The sequence below is a fragment of the Branchiostoma floridae genome, chromosome 16 (genome assembly GCF_000003815.2).
Source record: "Branchiostoma floridae strain S238N-H82 chromosome 16, Bfl_VNyyK, whole genome shotgun sequence".
Taxonomy (NCBI): domain Eukaryota; kingdom Metazoa; phylum Chordata; class Leptocardii; order Amphioxiformes; family Branchiostomatidae; genus Branchiostoma; species Branchiostoma floridae.
Genome location: NC_049994.1, coordinates 9,283,057 through 9,307,074, shown reverse-complemented (window position 1 = coordinate 9,307,074; position 24,018 = coordinate 9,283,057). Strand labels below are relative to the sequence as shown.

General features: G+C 40.9%; 2 protein-coding genes across 2 annotated transcripts; both read right to left on the bottom strand.

Annotated features, from left to right (window-relative positions):
- Positions 1-16,988: 16,988 nt before the first annotated feature.
- LOC118403554 lies at positions 16,989-19,063 on the bottom strand. Its single transcript, XM_035802289.1, has 2 exons — positions 18,994-19,063; positions 16,989-18,301 (listed from the first exon to the last, which is right to left on the bottom strand). The coding sequence occupies exons 1-2, from the start codon at positions 19,061-19,063 to the stop codon at positions 16,989-16,991; spliced, it is 1,383 nt and encodes a 460-aa protein (XP_035658182.1).
- A 1,377-nt stretch (positions 19,064-20,440) lies between these two features.
- LOC118432749 lies at positions 20,441-23,118 on the bottom strand. The gene is made up of 2 exons (XM_035844361.1): positions 23,060-23,118; positions 20,441-22,672 (listed from the first exon to the last, which is right to left on the bottom strand). The coding sequence occupies exon 2, from the start codon at positions 22,646-22,648 to the stop codon at positions 21,650-21,652; it is 999 nt and encodes a 332-aa protein (XP_035700254.1). The 5' UTR covers positions 22,649-22,672; positions 23,060-23,118; the 3' UTR covers positions 20,441-21,649.
- Between the last annotated feature and the right edge of the window lie 900 nt (positions 23,119-24,018).

Genomic DNA, 24,018 nt, shown 5'->3' with positions numbered 1-24,018 from the left:
GTTACTAATACCAGGGTGTGTCCTCAAATGCCTCTTATAACAAAAGGATATCAACAGCCTTTTGTCTGCATCGCTCGACACATAATTAGACATCAAAAGAGATATTGAATCATCGTAAATATTTAATGCTATTTTTCGAAAAACATGTCTATAAATACACCAACACCCTGTTGCACTCCTAGCAACCATATATGTCCAAACATTTCCATCATTTGCTTTCAACTAAGGCCATGTTGATTTTATTATATGGATGACATCCTCCGGGAACTCCAAAATTGATGCGAGCGAGCGAATAAAAAAAAAGTTTGGCCAAAAAAAAAGTTGCCTTCAGTATGAAATCAAAGTGGCCAGGAAGGTTGAACATAGGACTAAACACACATAGTATGGTATACCATGATCCTCTGGACCTGAATTTTCTGTACTGGTACTTCCCCCAACCAACAATAGATTTTTTTTCTTTCCGTCCTTTCACATCTTATTCTTTGACTTTAGATTCATTTTGGCATTCTATATATGGCATTAGTTATCTGTTTTCTGATACTTTTTTTTTTCAATCTACGGAATATTTGTGCTCATTTTTTAGCTGCTTTGCACAATTTATTGTGTGGTCGAAAACTTTTTTTTTTTTTTGGAAATGGTCGAAAATTGGTGCGAGCGCGGATGTCATCCATATAATCAAATCAACGTGGCCTAACCATGAACAACTTGCGTTCCTGCGCTATAAAGTCATGAAAATTTTTTCACTTTTACAACATATTTGAGAACTCTCTCAAGCGCCATTTCCTTCATTAATTTTCCTGGGTAAATTTTGCTGGTAAACTAGCTAGCTTTAATGAAATTTCCATCATTGAAAAAATAAAAAAGGGTTTCAGCTTGATTTTTCTGTGTTGCCGCCACTGGTTCATGCCTGATGATTATATTATAGTATGGCTCTGGTCACTTTGTACTTGCAATTCTCATTAGTTGAATTGATTGAATGAATGAATTTTTGTTGGTCAATTCTTTAGTTCATTCCTATGCGTCATTACGTACGACATTAGAATATAACGTTAATAGACTTTCCTTTTTGGGACAGGAATTTATTGGAAAAAAAGGTAATGCCAATTTTTTCATGGAGATAAAGTGCTAATTACCATATTTTTTCACTCCATCTGTCATTTATGCCAAATTATGGTCTGCACCCGTAAAAATACACATATAATAATTAATAAGATTTAGAACCTATTTTATGGTTATTATATGTCTATGGTAGTTGTCACTGTTGCTATATGGCTTCACACCAGTAAAATTATGTATTTTATATGTCAGCCATGTTTCCATGATCAAACAACCCTTGTGATTTTATATGTCAATGGATGATAGAAGTATTAGGCTAAATAGGTGTTGAATCTTTCTTGCTGTCTTTACTATCCATTGATGGAATTATGAAATAGTACAGCACTTACAAATGTATCACTGGATATGATAATGATGCATACAACTTGTTTTATCATGGGTGAATTTCATCTCCTTTACAATCTCTAAGATCTTACTTGTTGCTTCTGTTTGATTTCTAGGCATGTGGTCCTTTTGTTTTTTCACCGGCCTTGAAAGTGATGATTCATTCATCATTACTGTTGCATCTCGCCTGGGGTGTTTTATATTTAGATATTGACTTTGTATATGTTGTACGTCATTGATTATATATATATACATATACTTCTATGTGACTGGCATTGAAAATCATGGAGAGATAGTTGAGGTGATTGGCAATATTCAGCTACAGATAAAATATGATCACGTACATTTTACAATCCATTATGTATGAACCTGATTCTAAATATACCAGAACGCTACTCATTGTTGTATCAATTTATACCTTCATGTCTGAATGCTTGCAGATTTTTTTGTCCATCAAACACTGACTTGAAGTAGAATTTTGGATCACAGAGAACGCCATTCATTAGGTTAACTTTGACTTAACGTTAATACAATGTGTGTAACTTATTGTCAAAGCAATCAAACTAGGGCTAGAAGATGCTGAACGCTAAGCTGTGTGCCACGACAATGAAATTTATATTGACCTAACTTATGACCCAGCTGAAAACGATGATTATTAGTGCTATGATTGCATTTTTAAAGAAACAAATTTGACTGCAACACAAAATAGCACAATAACACTTTGTACATAGACAGTTGACTGGTCTTACATATATCATGGCTTACATGTTCTCTCCAATTGAAAATAGAAACCAATGAATTTTCCGACTGTTTCTTCAACGTTTTATGGATATTGCAGTACGTACCTGCTTCTCCATTTCAGTTTTTCACATTCATTCGTTAGATGTACATGTGCTATAATTGCAGTCTACATTTGGACCTTATACTTCGTCATTCTATTGCTCGACATTTGTCCTTTATGAGCTGATGAGCAGTATAATATATAAGTACGTATAACCTAATGTTATCACCTACCTAATACATTACTCAAAATACCACTTGCATACGCAGGTACCATTGTAATGCAAGTAAGTTATGGAGTTATATTTCTAAATTATAAAGATCTGCACCATTCGATGTGCTAGGTATGCACTATACAAATTTTTTTGAAGATTTAGATTTGTTGAATAGTCATTTTTTTCACTGTTAACACATATTGAATGCAAAAGAAGTGGTTGCAATGGTTTCTAAACAGTTTTCAATGTGATCAATACAAACTAGTATTTATATGGTATAGGTGGTTTCCAATGTAACCTGTACAGTGATGAAGGTATGCAGTTATGCAGAGGAAAAGATATAAGATTATAAAATATTAAAGAGATCATCCCTGTAAGTATCCCTATAAACATAAAAGAAAGGCTTTCGAAATATGAGACATTCAGAGAAATTGTGACTGTCTCCAGATTTCTGTTAATCCACAGGTTCCTTAATGATCCTAATTGAATTTCATACTACAGTATCATAAAGGTCTTGAAATGGTACCCTCTAAATGAGCAAAAGGTAAGTAGCGAATGGAAACTACACGTAAGTGTATGTTACATTTAGGATAGTGTGGCAGTACCTTAACTTTGGGATCAAAGAAATCTTACAAACCACTAATACTACATGTAGCAAGTAGTAGATCAGTATTATATTGTTTTGTAGTATCGAATCAAAATGTGGACTAAGATATAGTATGTTATACTGTATTCTATTGAAGGCACGACTCTTTCATTACTTGTCTTTATTTGACAACATTCTGGTGCTGCTGTAATGTTGTTCTGACGTCATAAGGCTGTTCGGATGACGTCACGTAAATCATCATCTTACTTGTTCACATTGTAGTCTGTAAGAGGCATATAAGTTGTTTGTAATAAAATACATATCTAACACATTGAATGTCAGATTGTGATGCTGAATTTAAACATACATTCTATGGTGAATGTACATGTAGTCCCCAACGTTTTTATTGTTCTTTCATTATTCTTTTGTCATGTTAACTAGTGTCTGAATGAATGGTAGAAAGTGACCAGAACATGGTGAACCGTTCATTTGCTAGACAATAAACCAGTTGTGATATTTGATGCCGTAGCTAGAATAGCACGCAGACATTGGCTAACTCCTCTGAATTAGGTTAATCAAGCAATTTTCCCTCTTGTCCAGCGTTTCCTTTAGCTTTGATTATTCCTAATATTCTAGTAAATTTTGAGTATTCAGTCTTCTGCAGCCGACGAGTTTAGTAGAGACTATGATTTCAGACAATTGAAAGTATCAGTGACATCTGTCTAATAAAATTATTCAACACTTTGGAGTCTCAGCTTTATAGTTTCTGGATGTTACACTTGAAGTGTGACATAATTGTGTATTATGTAATATGTGCCTAATGAAAAATGGCTTTGGCCATTGGTTGACTATGACAAGGTCGTAAACATTACATTTAATCCCTACTGAACTGTCTGATGTCTTGGAAATTGATAAAATTCTAGTTCACTTTTATGCGGATATTTGATACCTAAGGATAAAGGTGAACAGCGTTACATATAAATTTAGTTTTTTGAAAGTGTAAAATAAGTTGTTGCTCACCCATCTGACAGATGTAGGGCAGCCTCACACCGCAGTTCTCGTAGTACCAACGCGCTTTGCGTCGAGTCATCCACAGTACCCCGCAGCTGCCTTCGTTACGGCTGTTGGTCCGGAAGTTACGATAGCTTCCCAGTGGGGTCCCGTCATTCCACACGAACTCACCATCCATGTTCAGGTCATCCAGGCCAATCCAGTACTTCCTACGACGAAAAAAACATGTCGTAGTTCCTTCTTACATGTGAAGAAACCGAAGAAAGCTATTGCTATCCTTTTTTTAGATAAAAAATACTTGTATCGATAATAAATCTTATGTATACACAGCAAATATGCCAATCGGAAATATGTTTTATTAGTTAACGAATACAATATTGCTTGTCTAGATTTATTCTTGTGGTGTACTTCAGATTGGATGGTCATTTAGTCATTTTGGCCAATATCCACTACAAGTATTCTTCTGAGAAAGACCCCACCAATGGCGAGTTAGCTTATCCTGTTACTTTTTAAAAGTCAGAAAAGCAATCTATGTTTGATTAGTTAGCCAATACTTTTATTATTTACCATGGAGTTCTACCGCTACTATTCTTCAGGTGGTTCTTGATAAATGCCTGCACGCCAGCATCTTTGATCATAGCCAACGTCCCGCCATGAGACTCGCACACTTGTCGGGCTGCCATGTAGTCCAGCCGCCCGTTGTTCCTGGCGGAGGCCCAAAAGCACTTGTCCTGGTACTTGCGGTAGTTCCTGGTAGGGTTCAGGCCAGGGTACAGGTCTGAGCAATCTGGGTAGGTGAGGCAAAACAAGGAGAAGAGACAAAATGATATTACCTTCATTGATACCATATTAAAAGTTGCATTTTCTCAGAAATCATGCAGATGTCATCCTAATTTGCATACGTTATGGTTAAAGAATCTTGTTAATCTTTATGGCATTCACAAGCATAGAGTTACCATCATTTACCATCGAACATGTATTACCATCTGATAAGTCATGCAGAAGAGGTATTTATTGTATACAAAGTTACATTAGTCATGTAACATTACATGATCCATTTTATCATCAAATACAATGGATCTGTTATGCAAATAATGTCAGGGGATACTGACACTACAGGGGGTACAGACACGTCACTAGAAGAAGGAACTTGACACTATAGAGGATACGGGGACTTCAGGGGCTAGCTTCAGACACTACAGGTGCCAAGGACACCGCAGATGGTACAGACACTTCAACGGGTACCCACACTAAAGGGTGGGTGTACGGATACTACAGGGATACGGAAACCATGCATACTGGGTACAAACGGTTATACTGAACGCCACAGAAGGTACTGACACTGCATGGGGCACGGAAAATACAGGGGTATTTACGGTACGGATATACCATTTTGATGATGTTATATGAAGAAAATTTCTAAGTCTTTACGACTCTGTTGATAATAGCAATAAGAGTCAGAATAGAAGCAATTTTTCACAGTAATTTCATAATAACCCAAGAATGGAGTACATACCATACAGGGGGATGGACAGTACAGGGGATACTACAGGGGATACGGACACTTAATTTTAATAAGGGGGTACGGCACTATACGTGGGGTATGGACAATACAAGGGGATAAGGACCCTACAGGTGATACAGTCAATCATAACCTCCTTGATTCAATCATACTTTTGTTGTTGAATATGATACGAATTGTTGTATTCTGATGTCATTTATGTCATAAGCACTTTAAAGCTCATTACGTTGCTGTTGCTGTTGTTCTTGCACCCCAAAGTCGAACTCGTAGGTGGGAGAGACGTTGGGACCGACGGCAGGATCACGTCCTGCATAGATGGGTGTCTGCACGAGTATGTTGCCAATGCGTTTTAGACTTGTCATGCTAGAGATGCACTCATTCCGCAGCTTGTCCGGCTGTCCGTTCAAAGCATCATGCAGGCACTGTATAAGCTCCACGTAATTTCTATTGAAAGCGTCTGACAGTACCCTTGTCCTGAATCCAGGAGGGTAGAGATCGGAGCTGGGGTTGGAGATGATTGGCCACACCTCGTTTTCATTGAAGGGTACTTGCTGTCCGTTGAAGGTAATCACGCCCTCACAGCTCTTACCATCACACGGGGAAAAGTAATCCTGGCACCACGGGTCTCTCGCCGGGCAAGAATTACCTCCATACTCCACCTCCTTGCCGTTGACGATCTCGGCAAACTTGAAGTAGTGAGACGGTACCTTGTCATCGCTGCCAGTGAACTGGTCATCAACATACGGGTTGCAAGCATCTCCGCCCTCTCCTTGGGAAATGATGGAGGCAATAGCTTTGATAGCTGTGGTAAGGTTGTTGACTGGGAAGACACTGGGGAAAAGGGAAACTTGACGCCCGGGATCTCCTGTGAATATGGTCGTTCCGTGGTCTTGTGCTTCCCTCTCCAGGTTCAGCATGGGGCATAGAATCTTGTGGATGTAAATCGCACCTATGGTGTTTGGAATGTAGCCCGTTTCGTTACATTTAGCCAGTAGTCCAGGAAAGGCGTCCTCCACCCTTTGAGACGTTTCGTTGGATGCTTCTCGGGATGCCGCTTTTGAGAGATAATAGTGGAATTTTGTGACGGAGTCTTCACATTCGGGCGTTTCGATTCCCATGAACACCCTTTCCGTGTGAGCCCTCGTCATCTTCTCCAGCGTCACGGTGAGGCCCGGGAGGCAGCCAGCGGGGAGGGATCCCGGGTACCGTGGTGCTGTGGCTGCGTTCAGCACGGGCGCCCCGCCTATGGCGTTCAGCATGTTGGCCGCCAGCGCCATGTGATCCATCTCGTTCGCCAAGATGCTCCACAGTATACCATCCACCTGCGTGTTTGTGCCTTCCTTGTCCTTGATGCTGAGGGCAGCGTTCAGATACGGAGGGATGGTGGCCCACTCCAGCTCTATGGCACTTTGCAGGTTTTCCCTCAGGTTTGCTAACGTTACTTGGTCTGCGTCTGCAACACAAATGAAACAAGAGTTCGGCGACCTCATATCTTCATGAAATAGTCTGATTAGGTAAATGACTTCTACATCTAAACAATCTATGCTTGGTTATGTACAGCTTTAAATAACTTACACCGGTCACAGCGTTGATTGTCCAACCATTTAGAGGAATTATGTCACTTTTACATTACTTATGCAAACTAGGGACTTCTTTGCATAATTGGTATCTGTTAATGTTCCGCCTGCCACAAACTACATATATTACAGGTTTTTGAGCCCTACAATGGAAAACACTACAAATATAGATTTTCCTTATCAGATATACAAATTAAATGCCATTTTGCATAATTTTCACTTTAAGTTGTACACCTCTGTCTATGCTACCTACATTCCAAATATCATGTACATTTGTCTTGTTTAGTTATCCTCCTTAGAAGGTTTTGACCAAAAATGCCCCTGCTGTTATAGAGCAACCTGCTGGGGGCCCAAAACACACACTACCTATTCCATATGTTGCGAGCTATCTGCCACCAAAAATAAAGACCATGGCACATCAATGTCAAAAGATGCAAAAAACGCTGCTACACTACCAAGGTCACATACCAGGGAGCCCAAAATTGACCTTGACCTTTGTCTTCCCAGCATCTACCCACATACCAAATATCATTGTAATCAATCCAGTGGTTCTTGAGTTATGTTGACTACAAAAATCCGGATGTTATCCATAAAATTAAGTCAGTGTGGCCTTACAAGCGTCAATTGATCGCTTCCTGTCACTCTACGCCTACGGTGAACGTGACTGGCATATGGAAAGTATGTCACTTGCGTCAACAGACATAAATACAGACAAAAAATACTTCCCGTGATCTAGGAGCCCCTTTCACTGACCTCTGACCAAGAATGTCTAACATGTCTGATAAATAACTAGTTCTACAACCTCTGAACTCTGCTTCCTGTCACTCTCGCAAGATTGATCTTTACCGTGACACCATCTGTCCACTCATTGCCTGTCACTCTACTGACAGTGTATACAACTTTGAATAACTTTGAACACAAAAGAAGACACACATTCAGACACACCGAAAACACGGTGGTAGAAAATTTGGAGTAGGAAAACGACGTATGATGTTTACTCACAGGTTACAAGCAACTTGGTTCCAGAATGTGCCTCCATTCCAGCTACATGTAATAGTATACCCAATAGACTCTATTTAGACCGAGCTTTGTAAATCTTCCTTAGGCCCCCTTTCCACTAGACGGCGATCGCGCTGCGCTCTCACTGCGACCTAAATAGGATATGTGTAATCTTAATTTTCACACTTGGTATATCATATAAAACGTATAAGAGTGACTGAAAAGACAACAAAACACACAAGGTGTAAAAAGATTCGTTTCTTTTCTATAGAATTCGTTGAGCGTTCTGTCAAATTCTAGGTCGCAGAGAGAGCGCGGCGAGAGCGCCGTCCTAGTGGAAAGGGGGTATTACCTTGAGCGCTTGCATCCGGCCATCCCCAAAAAAGACACACCAGGAAGACTGTGAACGTGAAGGTTGCCATGGTGCCTAGAACAGAAAGATATCGATCACATATGAATAACTTCAAGTTAACTATTTTGGCTATGGGGCCTCTTGAGTGGATCAGTCACTTTTTATTCAGAGGCCCTGTTTCCCGAGTTTGTAACGTGTCAGAGCTATCAGGAGAAAAATAGTTCATTCCAACTTGATGGGAGTTCTATACTGCGAGTGAGCGTGTAAACGAAGCTGATTCCTGGCACTTCAGGGGCTTGGAATTACGTAAGTACTCCGTATTCGCCAACAAGGTTATGTTTGGGGTACCATTTGTGTATGTATGTATGTATGTTTGAATGTTTGTAAAAGACCAGCAGAACTCGAGAACGCTTAGATGGATTGTATTGACATTCGGTATGTGAGTAGATATTGATGGAAACGATTATATTTTGGGCCCCCTAGCGGCCTCCTATGGTACTGCAGCGGAACTTCCGGGTTTAATATCTCACGTTCTGGACATGCTGTGGCTATGATTTTTGAGTGGTAGACAGTAAGCTCGTGGTGTAGCTTTGTTCCCCTTGCGGCTTGTTTTGGAACTGCAGGGCCGGTTTAGTGTCAGACTTTGAAAGGGAATAACTCAAGAAAGAGTTGATGAATTGTCATCATTTTGGTGTGTTGATTGCATAAGTGATGCTTAATATAATTGCACATTAATCATGCACCTTCGAATCTATTTTGCATAATTCAATCGTTTAAACACGCTCTGTTCCATTATAGGACCATTGCTTCATGTAACATTTGTAACTGAGAAAGAGAAGAATATTGATAGACAAATATCATGCAAAATAAAGAGCTGATTTGCATAATCAATGAGAAAATGCTATAATGTCATTGTGGTAAATGACGAGAACTTCTTACTTGTAGCATTTGGAAGCCATGTACAGGTGAACATCGTTGAACATTAATTAGTGGATCAGTCACTTTTTCTTCAGAGGCCCTGTTTCCCGAGTTTGTAACGTGTCAGAGCTATCAGGAGAAAAGCAGCCCATTCCAACTTGCTGGGAGTTCTATACTGCGAGTGAGCGTGTAAACGAAGGTGGGAGAGACGATTCCAGGCAGGTCAAAGGCGACTATGGGCCTACGGCAGGTCTTCCACAAAATTAGTTACAAGACAACATTTGAGAGGAGATAAGACAATACTGTATACATTTTGAAATGTTTGCGATGGTTTTATTTTCGCGGTGATCTTAAACCGAGAAGGCATGACACAGCGAATGCGTATTATGTGTATCTATTCTTAGTTGTTATTTTAATTGTTTCAACCGTGAATTCCAAATCAAATATCGCGAAAAATCCCTACCGCAAAAATAAATCAATTTACAGTAATAGGCCAACTATTCAGCAAATGTCTACAACATTCTCTATCGTTTCCGCGTATTTCTTTGTTTACATACATATTAGGCAGACTGCATGTGATTTCTCACCAAAGTCACAAATAACTTCACCAAACATGTACTTCTATGATATGTGTACGTGTTTCGAAAAGTCCCATGCATAACAACTTATGGCACCGTAAAAATAAGTTTCTTTTAACGGCTATAAATCGGGCAGCATTAGAAAGAAAAAGAAGATATACCATGTAGTTGCGTAGAATACCAACGTAATTGAGTAAGAATGAATCCAAGCTTTTGAATCCAGTATATGAACACATAGAGTAGGCTGAGTAAAAACTGATATCATAATACATTAGCCTTTTTTAGAATTTGTAGGTCCCCGCACCGGGAGCTTGCCGAATTTCAAAATTGCCCTAGCGTCGACCGTATTTTACGCTGTATCTGTCACGTGAAAAATTGGACGGGGCTCGATCGACTTTCGTCCAATGCGTCTGTTTTGACTTACAGGGCCGTCAGAGCGCTTAAACACCGTCAAATCCATTACCTTTGAGAAATACATGTGGGGTCAGAGGGCATAAAGACAAATTAAACATATCAAGCTGCGACCGCCGTGGCCAGGCAGAATTTGAAAATGGCTCGGATTAAGTTTAAAGTTACATTTTGTGGCCTCAAAGGGGGCGTGACCGAGCAGCAAAATTCTATTGTACTGAAAAGCGAATCTACGGGGATTGTTTGACGTTTTAGTGCTATCTCTGCTCAGTCAGTGTGCTATTTCTTAACTTCGAGAAATATGCTTTCAAACCGGAGATTGTTTGAGAGTTCAATCTTCTTCCGTTATTCATTATTTTTCTCTTCTGATACTCAATCGAGCGTACGTGCCTGCGCGCAGCGGGCAAAGCTCTCAGTGAAACAACAAGGAAGGCCGTATGCTGTTTACCTACAGAAAGTTTAAGCATTTGGTGTCCCAAAGAAGGTCAAAAACGAAGTTCTAGCATTGAAGTCAACGTGACTTCAATAGCAAACACTGTTGAAGTGCTGAAACTGAAAATGCAGCTTCAAGAAAACACACCACTTACCTGTTCCGCAGAGCCGCCTCATGCAAACTGGCTGGGTACACGTCAGAGCGAACGTTACGTACGTTTTTAACTTCAAAAGGTGTTCCTCGTCACGTCGTGCTAGCTATCTAAGAAATTGTCTATAATACGAAGTCTTAGGAAAACCCAATGTCGATTTTGAAAAGGGAATCACATGTTAATTTCTTTAGGTACCGGTATTGACAGCTTAGTGTCAAACCAGGACCTGTGTTAGCGCAATGAAAAATCATCCCGATACTTGTTTCCTACATTGTAGACTACAACACGTTATAAAAAGAAGAAAAAATGTAGCTGATAAGTCTATTTGTTCTAACGCACTTTCCTCACAAATGTAGAGGGGTCGAAGAACACGAAACAAGTTTTACATTTAGTTAAGCTACCATCGGTGAACGTGCAACGAACCTGTTCAACGAGTGATTAGCACCGTCGCATTTATACCCCCATTCCACTTGACGGCGCTCTCACGGCGATGGCAAATTTGCCTATCGCGGTGAGAGCGCGGTCGAATCGCCAAGGTCGCCATGGGAGCGCGGTGAGAGCGATGGTATGGAACCCTGTCATACCATCGCCGTGAGAGCGCCGAGGATGGCGATGCAACGATGAGCGCAAAGAGATCGCCATGAGAGCGCCAAGAGAGTCAACGGTGACCTTCAAATCGAAGATGGCGAAAGTTTGCAGAGATTGTACATATATTGAAGGATTTATTTGCATCACAGGTCAAACGTGACGACGGGCCTACGGCAGCTCTTCCACAACATTGGACACAAGACAACAATGGAGACAAGACAATACTGCATACCTTGACATATTCACGGTGGTTTTATTTTTGCGGTGACCTCTTTATACTGAGATGTCATGGCACCGCCAGTGTGTGTTATTTAGTTCTACTGTTCTACAGTTTCAAATGTTAACGCTAACACCATAAAAAACTTCCCCCTCCTACCGCGAAAATAAAGGAATCTACAGTAATAATTAACCAATAAAACAAATGTTGCTTGTCTACCACGCTATCATAACTATGTATTACTTTGTTTATTTGACTTTGAGCTTTTTCAGGCTCAAATAAGGCAGGCACGTAGGAAGACTGTATATAAAATGACAGAAAATTCTTACCAAATCCTTACAAAATTTACAGATAACTTCTCAAAACACGTATTTCGGTGATTTGTGCGTCAAAAAGTCCTCTAACAGCTTGACTGCCGCCAGGAAAACACTTCTTTTAAGCGCCTATGAATCGTATTGCAGAAACAGAAAACATCATGTCAATGTAGTTGTTTGGCAATTGGGTGGATTTGAATGCCAACGTACGTATTTGTGTGGCGATGACTTTTTTCGCTTGTTCAAAGGGAGAGTGACCGAGCCACATTTGACTGAATTGGGGATCTATCTCCACTGACGTAGTATGCTGTTTCTTAACAAATCGGAGATTGTTTGAGCTGAGAGTTCAATCTTGTTCTGTTCTTCAATTTTTCTCTTCTAGTTCTCAATCGCGCGTACGTGCGGACAAAGTTTTCAGTGGAACAACAAGTATAGAACACGCCTTGAGGCCGTATACGTATTACCGACAGATAGTTAAAGCATTTGGTGTCCCAAATAAGGTAAAAAAACTAAGATTTAGTATTGACGTGAACATAACTGCAACGCCCCGACATGTAAACATCGTTGAACTGCTGAAACTGAAAATCCAGCGTCAAGAAAACACACCACTTACCTGTTCCACAGAGCCGCCTCACGCAAACTGACTGGGTACACGTCAGAGCGAACGTTACGTTTTTAACTACAAAAGTTGTTCCTCGTCACTTTGTACCGGCAATAAAAGAAACTTAAGATTCTGTCAATAATGCAAAGTCTTCCTGAAACCCAATGTCGATATTGAAGAAGGTGCCCCATGCTTTAGGTTACGTCTTCAGCACCGGTACTGGCTTAATGTCAAACCAGGGTCCTTTGTTAAAATCCGGTGTTAGGGCAATCAAAAATGTACATACTTGGGCTCTTAAGAAGGATGTCAGCAATGTTCTCTCTGTTTTCATATGGCCTTCTGTTATTAAGTTTCAAAATAATCCCAATACTTGTTTCCTACATTATAAACTCTACAACACGTTATAGAAAAGATGCAAATGTAGCTGATAAGTCTATCTGATTCTAATATACTTTTTTCGCAAATGTGGTGTTGAAGAACACCAAACAAGAAATTTATTTAGCTATGCTACCATCGGTGCTCGTGCAACGAACCTGTTCAACGAGTGAGAACAGCTATCAGCCTGTGCGTGACTATATCACAGATGGGTTGGTTCGAATATAAAGTCGACTGCCATCCTGTACAGACGATGGTCATGATCAGCGCCCTCGATAGTTAGAAGCGAGCAGTGAGAAAACAATTATCTGTCTAAACTGACACATATGACTCGTAATGACCTTTGCTATGTGATAAATGCGACAGCAGGGAAATCGTTCACTTATGTTACTTTTTACCTCCATGAAATGTCATGGAGGTTATATTTCCAGTAGCGTTTGTGTGTCTGTTTTTCTGTGTGTCAACAAGATAACTCAAGAACGGCTGGGTGGATTGGTTTCATACTTGGTATGTTGGTGGGGTGTGATGAAAGCTAGAAATGATTAGATTTTGGGCCCCCTAGCGGCTCTCCTTGGTACTGCAGCGTAACTTCCGGTTTTGCTATCTCGCGTTCTGAACAAGCTATGGTCACGATTTTGGGGGTTTAGAAAGCTCTTGTGTTCAGAAAGAAGTGACATAAGTCTGGGCCCCCAAGCGGCTAGTTTGGGGATAGCAGGGGCATTTTTGTCAAAAACTTCTTAAGGGGACAACTCAAGAAAGGAACAACAGATTTTCATGATTTTTGGTATGTAGGTACCTTAGATAATGTTGTACAAGATAAAATACTAATTATGCAAAATAGGAGCACATCTGCATAGTTAATGAGAATATTCTATCCTTGCAGTTTTTCAATGTATCTCTTGTCCCGGACATGCTATGGTCTTGACATTATAGTGGCAGATAGCTTTCAGTGTCATCAGGATTGCCATCATTTTAGGCATGCAGTTAGCTAAGGCAAAGATGTTCATAATGATATATATCTTACGTTTTACTTTTTGCTAATCGGCGTCCTTCAATGGACGCATTCTTGCGTGCCATGTCACTATTGTCAATGGTGACCTTCAAATCGAAGATGGCGGAAAGTTTGCATAGATAGTACATATATTGAATGATTGATTTGCATCACAGGTCAAAGGTGACGACGGGCCTACTGTAGCTCTTCCGCAACATTAAAGACAAGACAAGAATGGAGACAAGACAATACTGTATACCTTGACATATTCGCGGTGGTTTTATTTTCGCGGTGACCTCTTTAATACTGAGATGTAATGGCGCCGCCAGTGTGTGTTATTTATTTCGATTGTACTATAGTTTCAACTGTTAGCGTTAACACTACAAAAGACGCCTTCTACCGCCAAAATAAAGGAATCTACAGTAAAAAGTCATCATTAGAACCATAAAACATTCTTGTCTACCACACTGTCTATCCTTTATTAACCGTGTGTTGCTTTGTTTATTTGACTTATTTCAAGCTCACTTGGGAAGGAAAAGACACAGATGCGTAGGGAGAATGCAGAAGAAATGACTCAGAATCCTTAGAAATTCTTATAAAAGTTATATATATAACTTACCAATACATGTACTTCTATGATATTTGTTGTAGTCTAAAAATCCCCTAACAGCTTGAATGGTACGGTATCGTGAAGATATGTTTCTATGAATCAGGTAGCATTACATATAATCACGGGTGAAAAAGAACACATGCAATGTTTGGGTGGATTAGAATACTAATTATAAGTATTTGGGTGGGGATGAATTTTTTTAAGCTTTTGAAGCCAGCATACGAACACGTAATATAGACAGAGTAAAATGGATAATAATATTGACATTTCGATATTTAAGTATTTTGATATCTAACCATTAACGAGTGCGAACTACCGTCGACATTCCGTAACAATATCACTGATGAGTCGGTAACTAGCATTATCATATAGCCAGGGGACGTAGACCAACCAGAAGGCCCCATTCCATGTTGGTTATGACGCCGTAACAGATGGAAAATCATTAACAGCCGTGCATTAATAGTTTCATTAACACACATGTGCATTAATAACTTTTGAAATTTTGAACCAATAAGAAGGACAGACACACAGGACTCTAGCCAATCAGAATGAGATAAAAAAAGAATCGTGGCCAATGAAAAGTATGATCACATCTGCCAAGATAGGGGAATAAGTATACAGGCATGGCACTGTAAAGATTAATATCATTTGGTGAAAGTATGAGGTCGCTGAACTCTTATAACAAAAGTATATCAACAGCCTTTTGTCTGCATCTCCCAACTCATAATTAGACATCAAAAGAGATATTGAATCATCGTGAATATTTAAAGCTTTTTTCGAAAAAAAGGTCTATAAATACACCAACACCCTGTCACCCTGCGCTCCTAACAACCATATATACAAACATTTCCATCATTAGCTTTCAACTAACCATGAACAAATTGCGTTCCTGCGCTATAAAGCCATGAACATTTTTTTTTTACTTTTACAACATAGTTTAGGACTCTCTGAAACACCAGTTCCTTCATTAATTTTCCTGGATAAATTTTGCTGGTAGACTAGCTAGATTTAATGAAATTCCATCATTGAAAAAATACAAAAGGGTTTCAGCTTGATTTTTGTGCTGCCGCCACTGGTTCATGCTGATAATTATATTATAATATGCCTCTGGTCACTTTGTAATTGTCGGTATTCTAATAAGTTGAATAATTGATTGAATAAATGAAGTTTTGTTGGTAAGTTCTTTAGTTCATTTCTGTGCAAGATTCCTTACAACATTAGAATATAACGTTAATAGCCTTCCGGAATTTATTGGAAAAAGGTAATGCCAATCTTTTCATTGATATAAAGTGCTAATTACCATATTTTTTCACTCCATCTGTCATTTATGCCAAATTATGGTCTGCACCCGTAAAAATACACATATAATAATTAATAAAATTTAGAACCTATTTTATGGTTATCATATGTCTATGGTAGTTGTATATAGTAGATTTTATGTGTCAATGGATGAAGGAAGTAGTAGGCTAAATAAAAGTGGACATCACTCATCACCAACCACACAAATAGACCAGACATGTTTTGTTCGTTGGATGAGTCTACAAATATATTTCCTGTTGGGACAGGTTTTGTATGACACAGTATCATTTTCACAATAGTAATGGCAAAAAGCAAATTGTGCAAAGCGTCTATTCTGAATGTCAACTTTGCAATTAACAGGTAAAATAATTTTGATTTGTTGGTGTCAAATCTTTCTTGCTGTCTTTACTATCCATTGATGGAATTATGAAATAGTACAGCACTTACAAATGTATCATTGGATATGATAATGATGCATACAACTTGTTTTGTCCTTATCATTGATGAATTTCATCTCCTTTACAATCTCTTTACATACTCTACAAAATCTTAAAAAGATGTTACTTGCTTGTTGCTTCTATTTTATCACTAAACACGTGGTCCTTTTTTTCACCAGCCTATAAGCGATAACATGGTACAAAGCTAACCTTACATGGACAAATGCCTTATACAATCCTATGATTTTCTACTATCTTTCTATTACCTTATGCTCTTTATGCTATATTTCACACCAATGCAAAAAGTTGCCGCAAAAAAGGTGTCTGCATCACGCTTCCCGATCTTAGCATTAGAAGGAATGAAGAAAAGAAAAACAGGAAAGAAGACTTTTGCATTCAAGGGAGCAAGCATTCAAAACTATAGCAATGGAAATCGCTAACCTGTGGTAGATATGCGGCTAGGTGTAATGTACCGGTACTATGTGATATTAAGCTTATTGTACATAGCGAGTCATGAATTTTTTTGGTGGAAAATAAAATACCGGACAAAAACACCCACGGGTGCCCCGAGGGAAGCCATAGGTACTTAGCAGGCTACTAAAGTAGTCATGGCCCGAAAAATAAAAGAGCATGACAAAAAAAGAGAAAAAAGCTTCTGTGGATAACTCCGAGCTGACGCTGAATCCGCTTTCCCGTTCAGTAGCGACCCTTGTACCTCGTAGGTGGGAGAGGCGTTGGGACCGACGGCAGGATCACCTCCTGGATTGATGGGCGTCTGCACGAGTTGATTGCCTATGCTTCTGAGACCTTTCATGTCGGGGATACACTCTCCAAACATCTTGTCTGGTTGTCCGTTCACAGCATCATGTAGGCACTGCATGAGCGACACGTACTCTGCATTGAAAGCATCTGACAGATTCCTTGCCATGGATCCAGGAGGGTAGAGATCGGTGCTGGGGTTGGAGATGATTGGCCACACCTCGTTCTCATCGAAGGGTACTTCTGTTCCGTTGAAGGTAATGGCGTTCTCACAGTTGATACCATTGCAAGGGGCAAAGTAATCGCGGCACCACGGCTGTCTCGCCGGGCAAGAGTTACCTCCATACTCCACCTCCTTGCCGTTGACGATCTCGGCAAACTTGAAGTAGTGAGACGGAACCTTCTTCTTATTGTTGTCAGTAAATTGGTCATCAACATAAGGGTTGCAAGCATCTCCGCCCTCTCCTTGGGAAGTGATGAAGGCAATAGCTCTGATAGCTGTGGTAAGGTTGCTGACTTTGAAGGGAATCGAGACTTGACGCCCGGGATCTCCTGTGAATATAGTCCCTTCGGGGCTTCCTTGTGCTTGCATCTCCAGCTTCAGCATAGGACACAGAATCTTGTGGATATAGATCGCCCCTATGGTAGCTGGACTGAACCCCCTTTCGTTACATTTAGCCAAGAGTCCAGGAAAGGCGTCTTCCACGCTTTGAGACGTTTTGTTGGACGCTTCTGGGGATGCTGCTTTTGAAATGAGATCGTGGTATTTTGTGACGGAGTCTTCGCATTCGGGCGTTTCGATTCCCATGAACACCCTTTCCGTGTGAGCCCTCGTCATCTTCTCCAGCGTCACGTTGAGGTCGGGGAGGCAGCCAGCGGGGAGGGGGCCCGGGTACCGCGGTGTTCTGGCTGGGTCGTTCAGCACGGGCGCCCCGCCTATGGCGTTCAGCATGTTGGACGCCAGCGCCATGTGATCCATCTCGTTGTACAAGATGCTCCACAGTATACCATTCACCGGCTTGTTTGTACCATTCTTGATGCTGAGGGCAGCGTTCAGATACGGAGGGATGGTGGCCCACTCCAGCTCTATGGCACTTTGGAGGGTTTTCCTCAGCGCTGCTATGTCTATATTGTCGGCTCCTGTAACACATACAATGAAACAAGAGTTCGAGGATCTCACGCCGCCGTAAAGTGTCTCGTATGTCATGTTTGATATAAGTCCGTCAATTGTACATATAAGGGTTGGTTTACATTGCATGTATCCATTAATCATTTCCTGTCACTCTGCGGTGAACATGACTAGCATATGGAAAATATGTAATTGCGAAAGCGCAGACAAAAATACAGACGAAAAATATCCTCCCGTTAATTAGTACCCTCTTCCACTGACCTAGAATGTCTGTCATGTCTGACAATTGACTAGTTCTAACACCTCTGAAGTCAGCTTCCTACCAATCCAAGTCTGATTTGCCCTGACGCCATCTTTCCATACTCCCGATAAAAACGATTAAAAAACGTTAAAAAAAGCAGCCAGAGCCTAACCTCTGATTGGAGAGTAATCTTTCCACTCATTTCCTGCCACACTACCAACAGTATATACAAGTAACTATGAGTTGAACACAAAAGAATGCATACATACAGACATACGGACAGAAGATCCGTACACGGAGACAAACGTGGCGTAGGAAAGCGATGCATAACATATATGTTTCGTCACAGGTTCCAAGGAACAGATTTTGCTTCAATTCCAGCTACATATAATACATGTAGTATACACATTACATGAAAAAAATACAACTCTATATAGACTGGGCTTTGTAAATCTTCCTTACCTTGAGCGGTGACATCAGGCCATCCAGAGAAAAGACACGCAAGTACCAGGATGGCTGTGAAGATCGCCATGGCTCCTGGCGACGGAAAAGATACCGATTACATATGAAACATTCAAGTGAACTATTATGCCAAAGGCTATGGGGCCACTCGAGTGGTTGATCGGCCACTTTTTATTGAGAGTCTCTGTTCCCAGTTTTTGTAACCTGACAGAGTATACATTTAACGTTATAAGTAGTTAAAAAAGATAATTCGTTCCTACTTTGTAAGCGTTGTGTACTGTTAATGAGCATGCAAACTGGGCTCATACATGTCCATTTAGGCGCTTGAATAATGGCGAGTAATTATCCAGTACGTGCCAGAGATGACCCAATATAGGGTTAAAAGTGTGTATTCCTTATTCCTCTAATACTGAATTACATTCCTATCTTGACCAAGTGAATGCAATGTATCACCATTTTCTCCATCTCGCGAAAAATACAATCTACCCGCAAACTTACACATTCGAAGAAACCGTTTCATGTTCAGAACCTATACACGAGTTACGGATAAAGAATTTTAGTGGACAGTGAGCGCAATGCTAGCAGTGAGAAAACAACACCCACCTGTCCAGACTGTTGCGCCCCAGCTCACTGCTATGACACAAGTAGGCAGTTCAACCGCTGAAAACGCCTTGGGCCGATACAAGGGTCAATCGTTCACCATCACCTTCTCCATAGCGATCTTTCTTGTGCGAAAGATACGAGCATTCAGACACCTACTTAGTTCAGCTCTCTGCTGTTTCTTTAACACGTTGTTTGCATGTAAAATGTACGAACTTCAATTAGTTCTCCTACGATCGCATCAACAACGGAAAATGTTATCAATTTTCTGCTCTCAAGAGGTAACGTTCTACCATCAGACCCGAGAATGACCAGAAAGATCTGGCATTGGTAGAGATATAATATTTTATCTACCCTCAGATTTATTTGAAAAGAAAATGATTAAGTATCCAATCATTGTTAACCCGAGGACTTTCCATGTTCTTTTCTGCTCCATTTATCCTCAAGTTTTGCAAGGGAGGCTATATATATATTTACCATAAAGTCTACCGCTGTTCACTTTCAAATCATAAACCATAAGGTGATTTGTTATTGCCAATTGTATGACAAAGCGGGGTCAAGGCAAGTCAATAGTTGACAAGTAAGCCCATGGGAGCTGTTTTAAGTAACAGTCAGCACTACACACTGGGACACGGTGCCATACAACATTTTTTCATGAGTTCTACCGACTTGAAAAACGTACTTTGTCGAATGTGATAATCCAGTTCTCAACGAGTTTTTCTGTTGTACCTCAAGAAACAGCTTGTTTGGGTGTAACTCTACTGTCTAACTGATTTATGTGCGTGCCCGTTGGGAAACAGCCATTACCATAATTACCTGACCATAATACCACCACGTTTATTGCAATTTCTCAAGCGATACTAATTTGACAAATGATCAACGCATCATTTTCCCCAGTTATATGTTGCTGTTACAGATCATCTTTGCAACTTCTTCTTTGTATCTTTATTTTTTGTCTCTCTTGTCCTGCTATAATTACTTGTTAGTATACAGTGTTCACGATGTGGATTTAGTTATGAAGCCATGCGGTGGGTCTTCTGTTTTACTTTCTCTCTAGTGCTCTACTACCGTTCATTTCCTATTTAACTGCAACCGTTATCTGGAAATTTTCAACTCTAAGCTATTCTCAGCAATCGAAATGTGTATTCTGTAGAAGATGGATACGTCTGTCTACTTCATAACGTCTTTTATTCACTTGACTTGAGTGAGATAATCGAAATAGATAGAGATTGTGTCCGACTACTTTCTACAAAATCTACAATCTTGGCATCTGTAGTTTCCTTCATCATGCTACGTACAGAATATGCTATGCCTTTACATGGGATCCAATTGCTATTTGTGATGTCCTCTGTCAGAGGTGCTGCTGTAGTAATTTTGTTAATGAAAGAGCTAACGTTATCTTTCTAATCGTCTACTCTCCCTGCGTTGTATGTACGTGTGTCCGGATTAGATTAGTTGACAGGCGGATACCACTCGAATGTAGGAGCCACATTCTGCCCTATGTTGGGGTCGCCGTCTGGGTCGATCGGTGTTTGGACCATTTTCTTGGCATCCACGGTCAGGGATGACATTAGGCCGTAGCACTTCTTCATGTTGTCCGGGTGTCCATTGAACATATCGTGTAGACACCTGATCATACTGGTATACTTCTCGTTGAAGCGGTCAGACATCTTGCGCGCCCTCGAGCCGGGTGGGTACTTGGATGAGCTTGGGTTGGGGAGAGTGGGCCACACTGCGTTTTCAAAGAAAGGTATGGGAGCACCGGCGAACTCATATTTCAATGGACAACAGACTTGGCCACCACATGGGGTGAAGAGGTCGTGTTCTTGCAGACGTCTCTCCCATAGTCGCCGTTGTTTTGTTGCTGTTCTGGATTGTAGGCATCATGAAACTTATCGGACTGAGCTTGAACTAACGTTTTACCATGTGCTATTTCCGCAAATTTGTAATAGTGGCTGAGTTCAGGCTTGTCTCCTCTATATGCTTTCTATAGTATATGTACGAGAAGGGACATGGTAGGGTATAGACTTGCTGAATATCTCTGATTATTTCAGTGTTAACCAAGTTCCAAAGAAGTGATCCCGTATATCATGCTGCATTTAACTCCCCTATCGCCGTTAATAAACATACGTGCCGTCTGGTATACCGACTGTAGGCTGGCTTCCCTGGCAATCTCCATGGCGCTTTCGTTTGTGTGTGGAACGTCGATGTAGTAAGGAATTCCCAACGGTACAGTGGCTGTCAGAGCGGCAAATAGCTGCGAGCCAACCGCTGCAGACTCAGCAAAAATGGGGCCGATTCTACGGGAAAAGTTGGCATCCTTGTAGCTCTCGACGCTAAGACGAATACATCCGCAGCCGACAATCGTGGTCTCCTTGCTGCGCGCATCTTCGTCTTCGCCACACGCTGTGGTTGTCACTACAGCAACGAGGGCGACCATGCCAGGCTGCGAGATCCAACTCTTCAGAAAAGTTGGTCGCGCTGTGCCAAACACCGACGCATCAAACACGCAGAGATGCTCAAAGTCCACCTCTTTAACAGAAACAATAGCCACTGGACTGTCGACTTGTTTGACGCCTTTGGCGTCGTCTGTGCCAACCCCTCGAAATCGGCTCTGCTTCCATGCAAACTGGGCTCCCCCGATCCTGCTGTAAGTATCTTGCAAATGTACCATACCGTATAATCCGATTGTTCTGTCAGACATATCTGATGCTTCCATCACTGCCTTGTATAGTCTCAGTGCATATCCCTTACCACGGAATGCAGGCTTGATGATCAAAAATCCCCCAAAGGCGAAGTTTTCCCCGTATTTAACCATCGAGAATCCTCCTATTGGCACGCCATCTAATTCCGCCAAGTAGAAGCCAGTAGCATCCTGAAGGTAGAAACTTTCTGCGTCGTGAACGCCCGGGTTCCATCCTTCGGCCGCTGCCCACTCCAGTATCAGGGACACTTCCGATAGAGACGCCACTTGGCGGACACGGAAAGTACCAGGGCTGCCGCCGAGCTCTGATTCTGCGGCATCCGAATCTTTCGATTGTAGCCCTTGAAACATGTTGAAGAATAGATGTTCTTCGACCTAGAAATGTAATTACATGAAGACATGAGATAGCAGACAAGTGGTGCGTTGTCTTAGAAAGAAAGTATGGTACCCTCCTTGGTTTAAGAAGCAGACCAATGTTTACAGTTCCTTACTTGGAGACCTTGGAAGTTACACAAATGTATGTTAACCTCCAGTATTCCTATCCAACATGTATATGCACATGTAAGTGCACGATCACACGACAAAATGAAGCTAGCTATATAGGTGTATAGTATATAGTGTATCCGCATCAATCAACGTAAAACTCTGACTAAACTAATCAGTCTGTCATTGGAGATTCCAGGAACAAATTCCAAAATAGGCTAATAGCGTAGTAATCCCATAAAGGTTTCGCTTCCTTCATTGTCAAAAATCAACACTCACCCAATACTCGGTGGTATCTGTCTACCCAAGCCTTGGTCTACCCTAGTCTAGAGTGCAAGGGTCAAGAGTGAACCATTGCAACTGTGGGGGTTTGGGACATGGAATATCTGAACAAATGCAATGGCTCTGTAACATTACCTTACACCGCTTTGAGTTAACCTGTTATATGTTGCCAAATGTGATGTCCGAATGATTTCTATTTTTATGTTGTGCATGATATTTATGACGTTTATCTCTTTCAACAACCTTTAAAACCATATTCGCTCCTAAGCATTTATATCGCCCTACACTGGAACAACAGGTTGGACTACTTATAGCATCCCACCCAGAAAATGGTGACTCAAGGACAACTGGCAGACCGGGGATACTGATATGACACTGTTTCACTGGAGCTAATACCGCCACTGAAACGTCATTCAACGACGGTGTTATTATAGCATTGTTTATATCTAACCCCAATGAGTATGAAGGACTTTTCTTATACCCAAATATTTACTGCTAAACCGCTAAATACCAAAATCAGTTAGGCCGCTAAAAAGTTACTGGTTTTGCCAAAGAAATGAGATACATTTCGAAAAAGCTGTACACATAGGCCTGTCATCATGAATTCAAAACATGCTTGAGAAAAAGATGTCAGAAAATCTTATATTTTTATCTCTAATTTCGTTCATATTTGTGACCGTTTGAGGTGTGAAGGTTCATTGTACTGTGGTGGCTCTGCCTTGGTCGTCGTGCGATCGAGAACTGATAGTGTCCTTTAGTCGTGCATGTGTTGTACACAGTTCGGCTGTCATAGATTGCCATAGATAGGCTGTCAACGGTTGGTTCTATCACAGCTAGCCTGACTAAAATCGCGCTCCTAGCGGCCAGCCTTACAGTTACCTCCGCCTTCCGGGAGGGGTCATTAACCCCAGCTAGCGAGAGATTGTGTAAACCAAGGCTATATCACAACCTGCTTG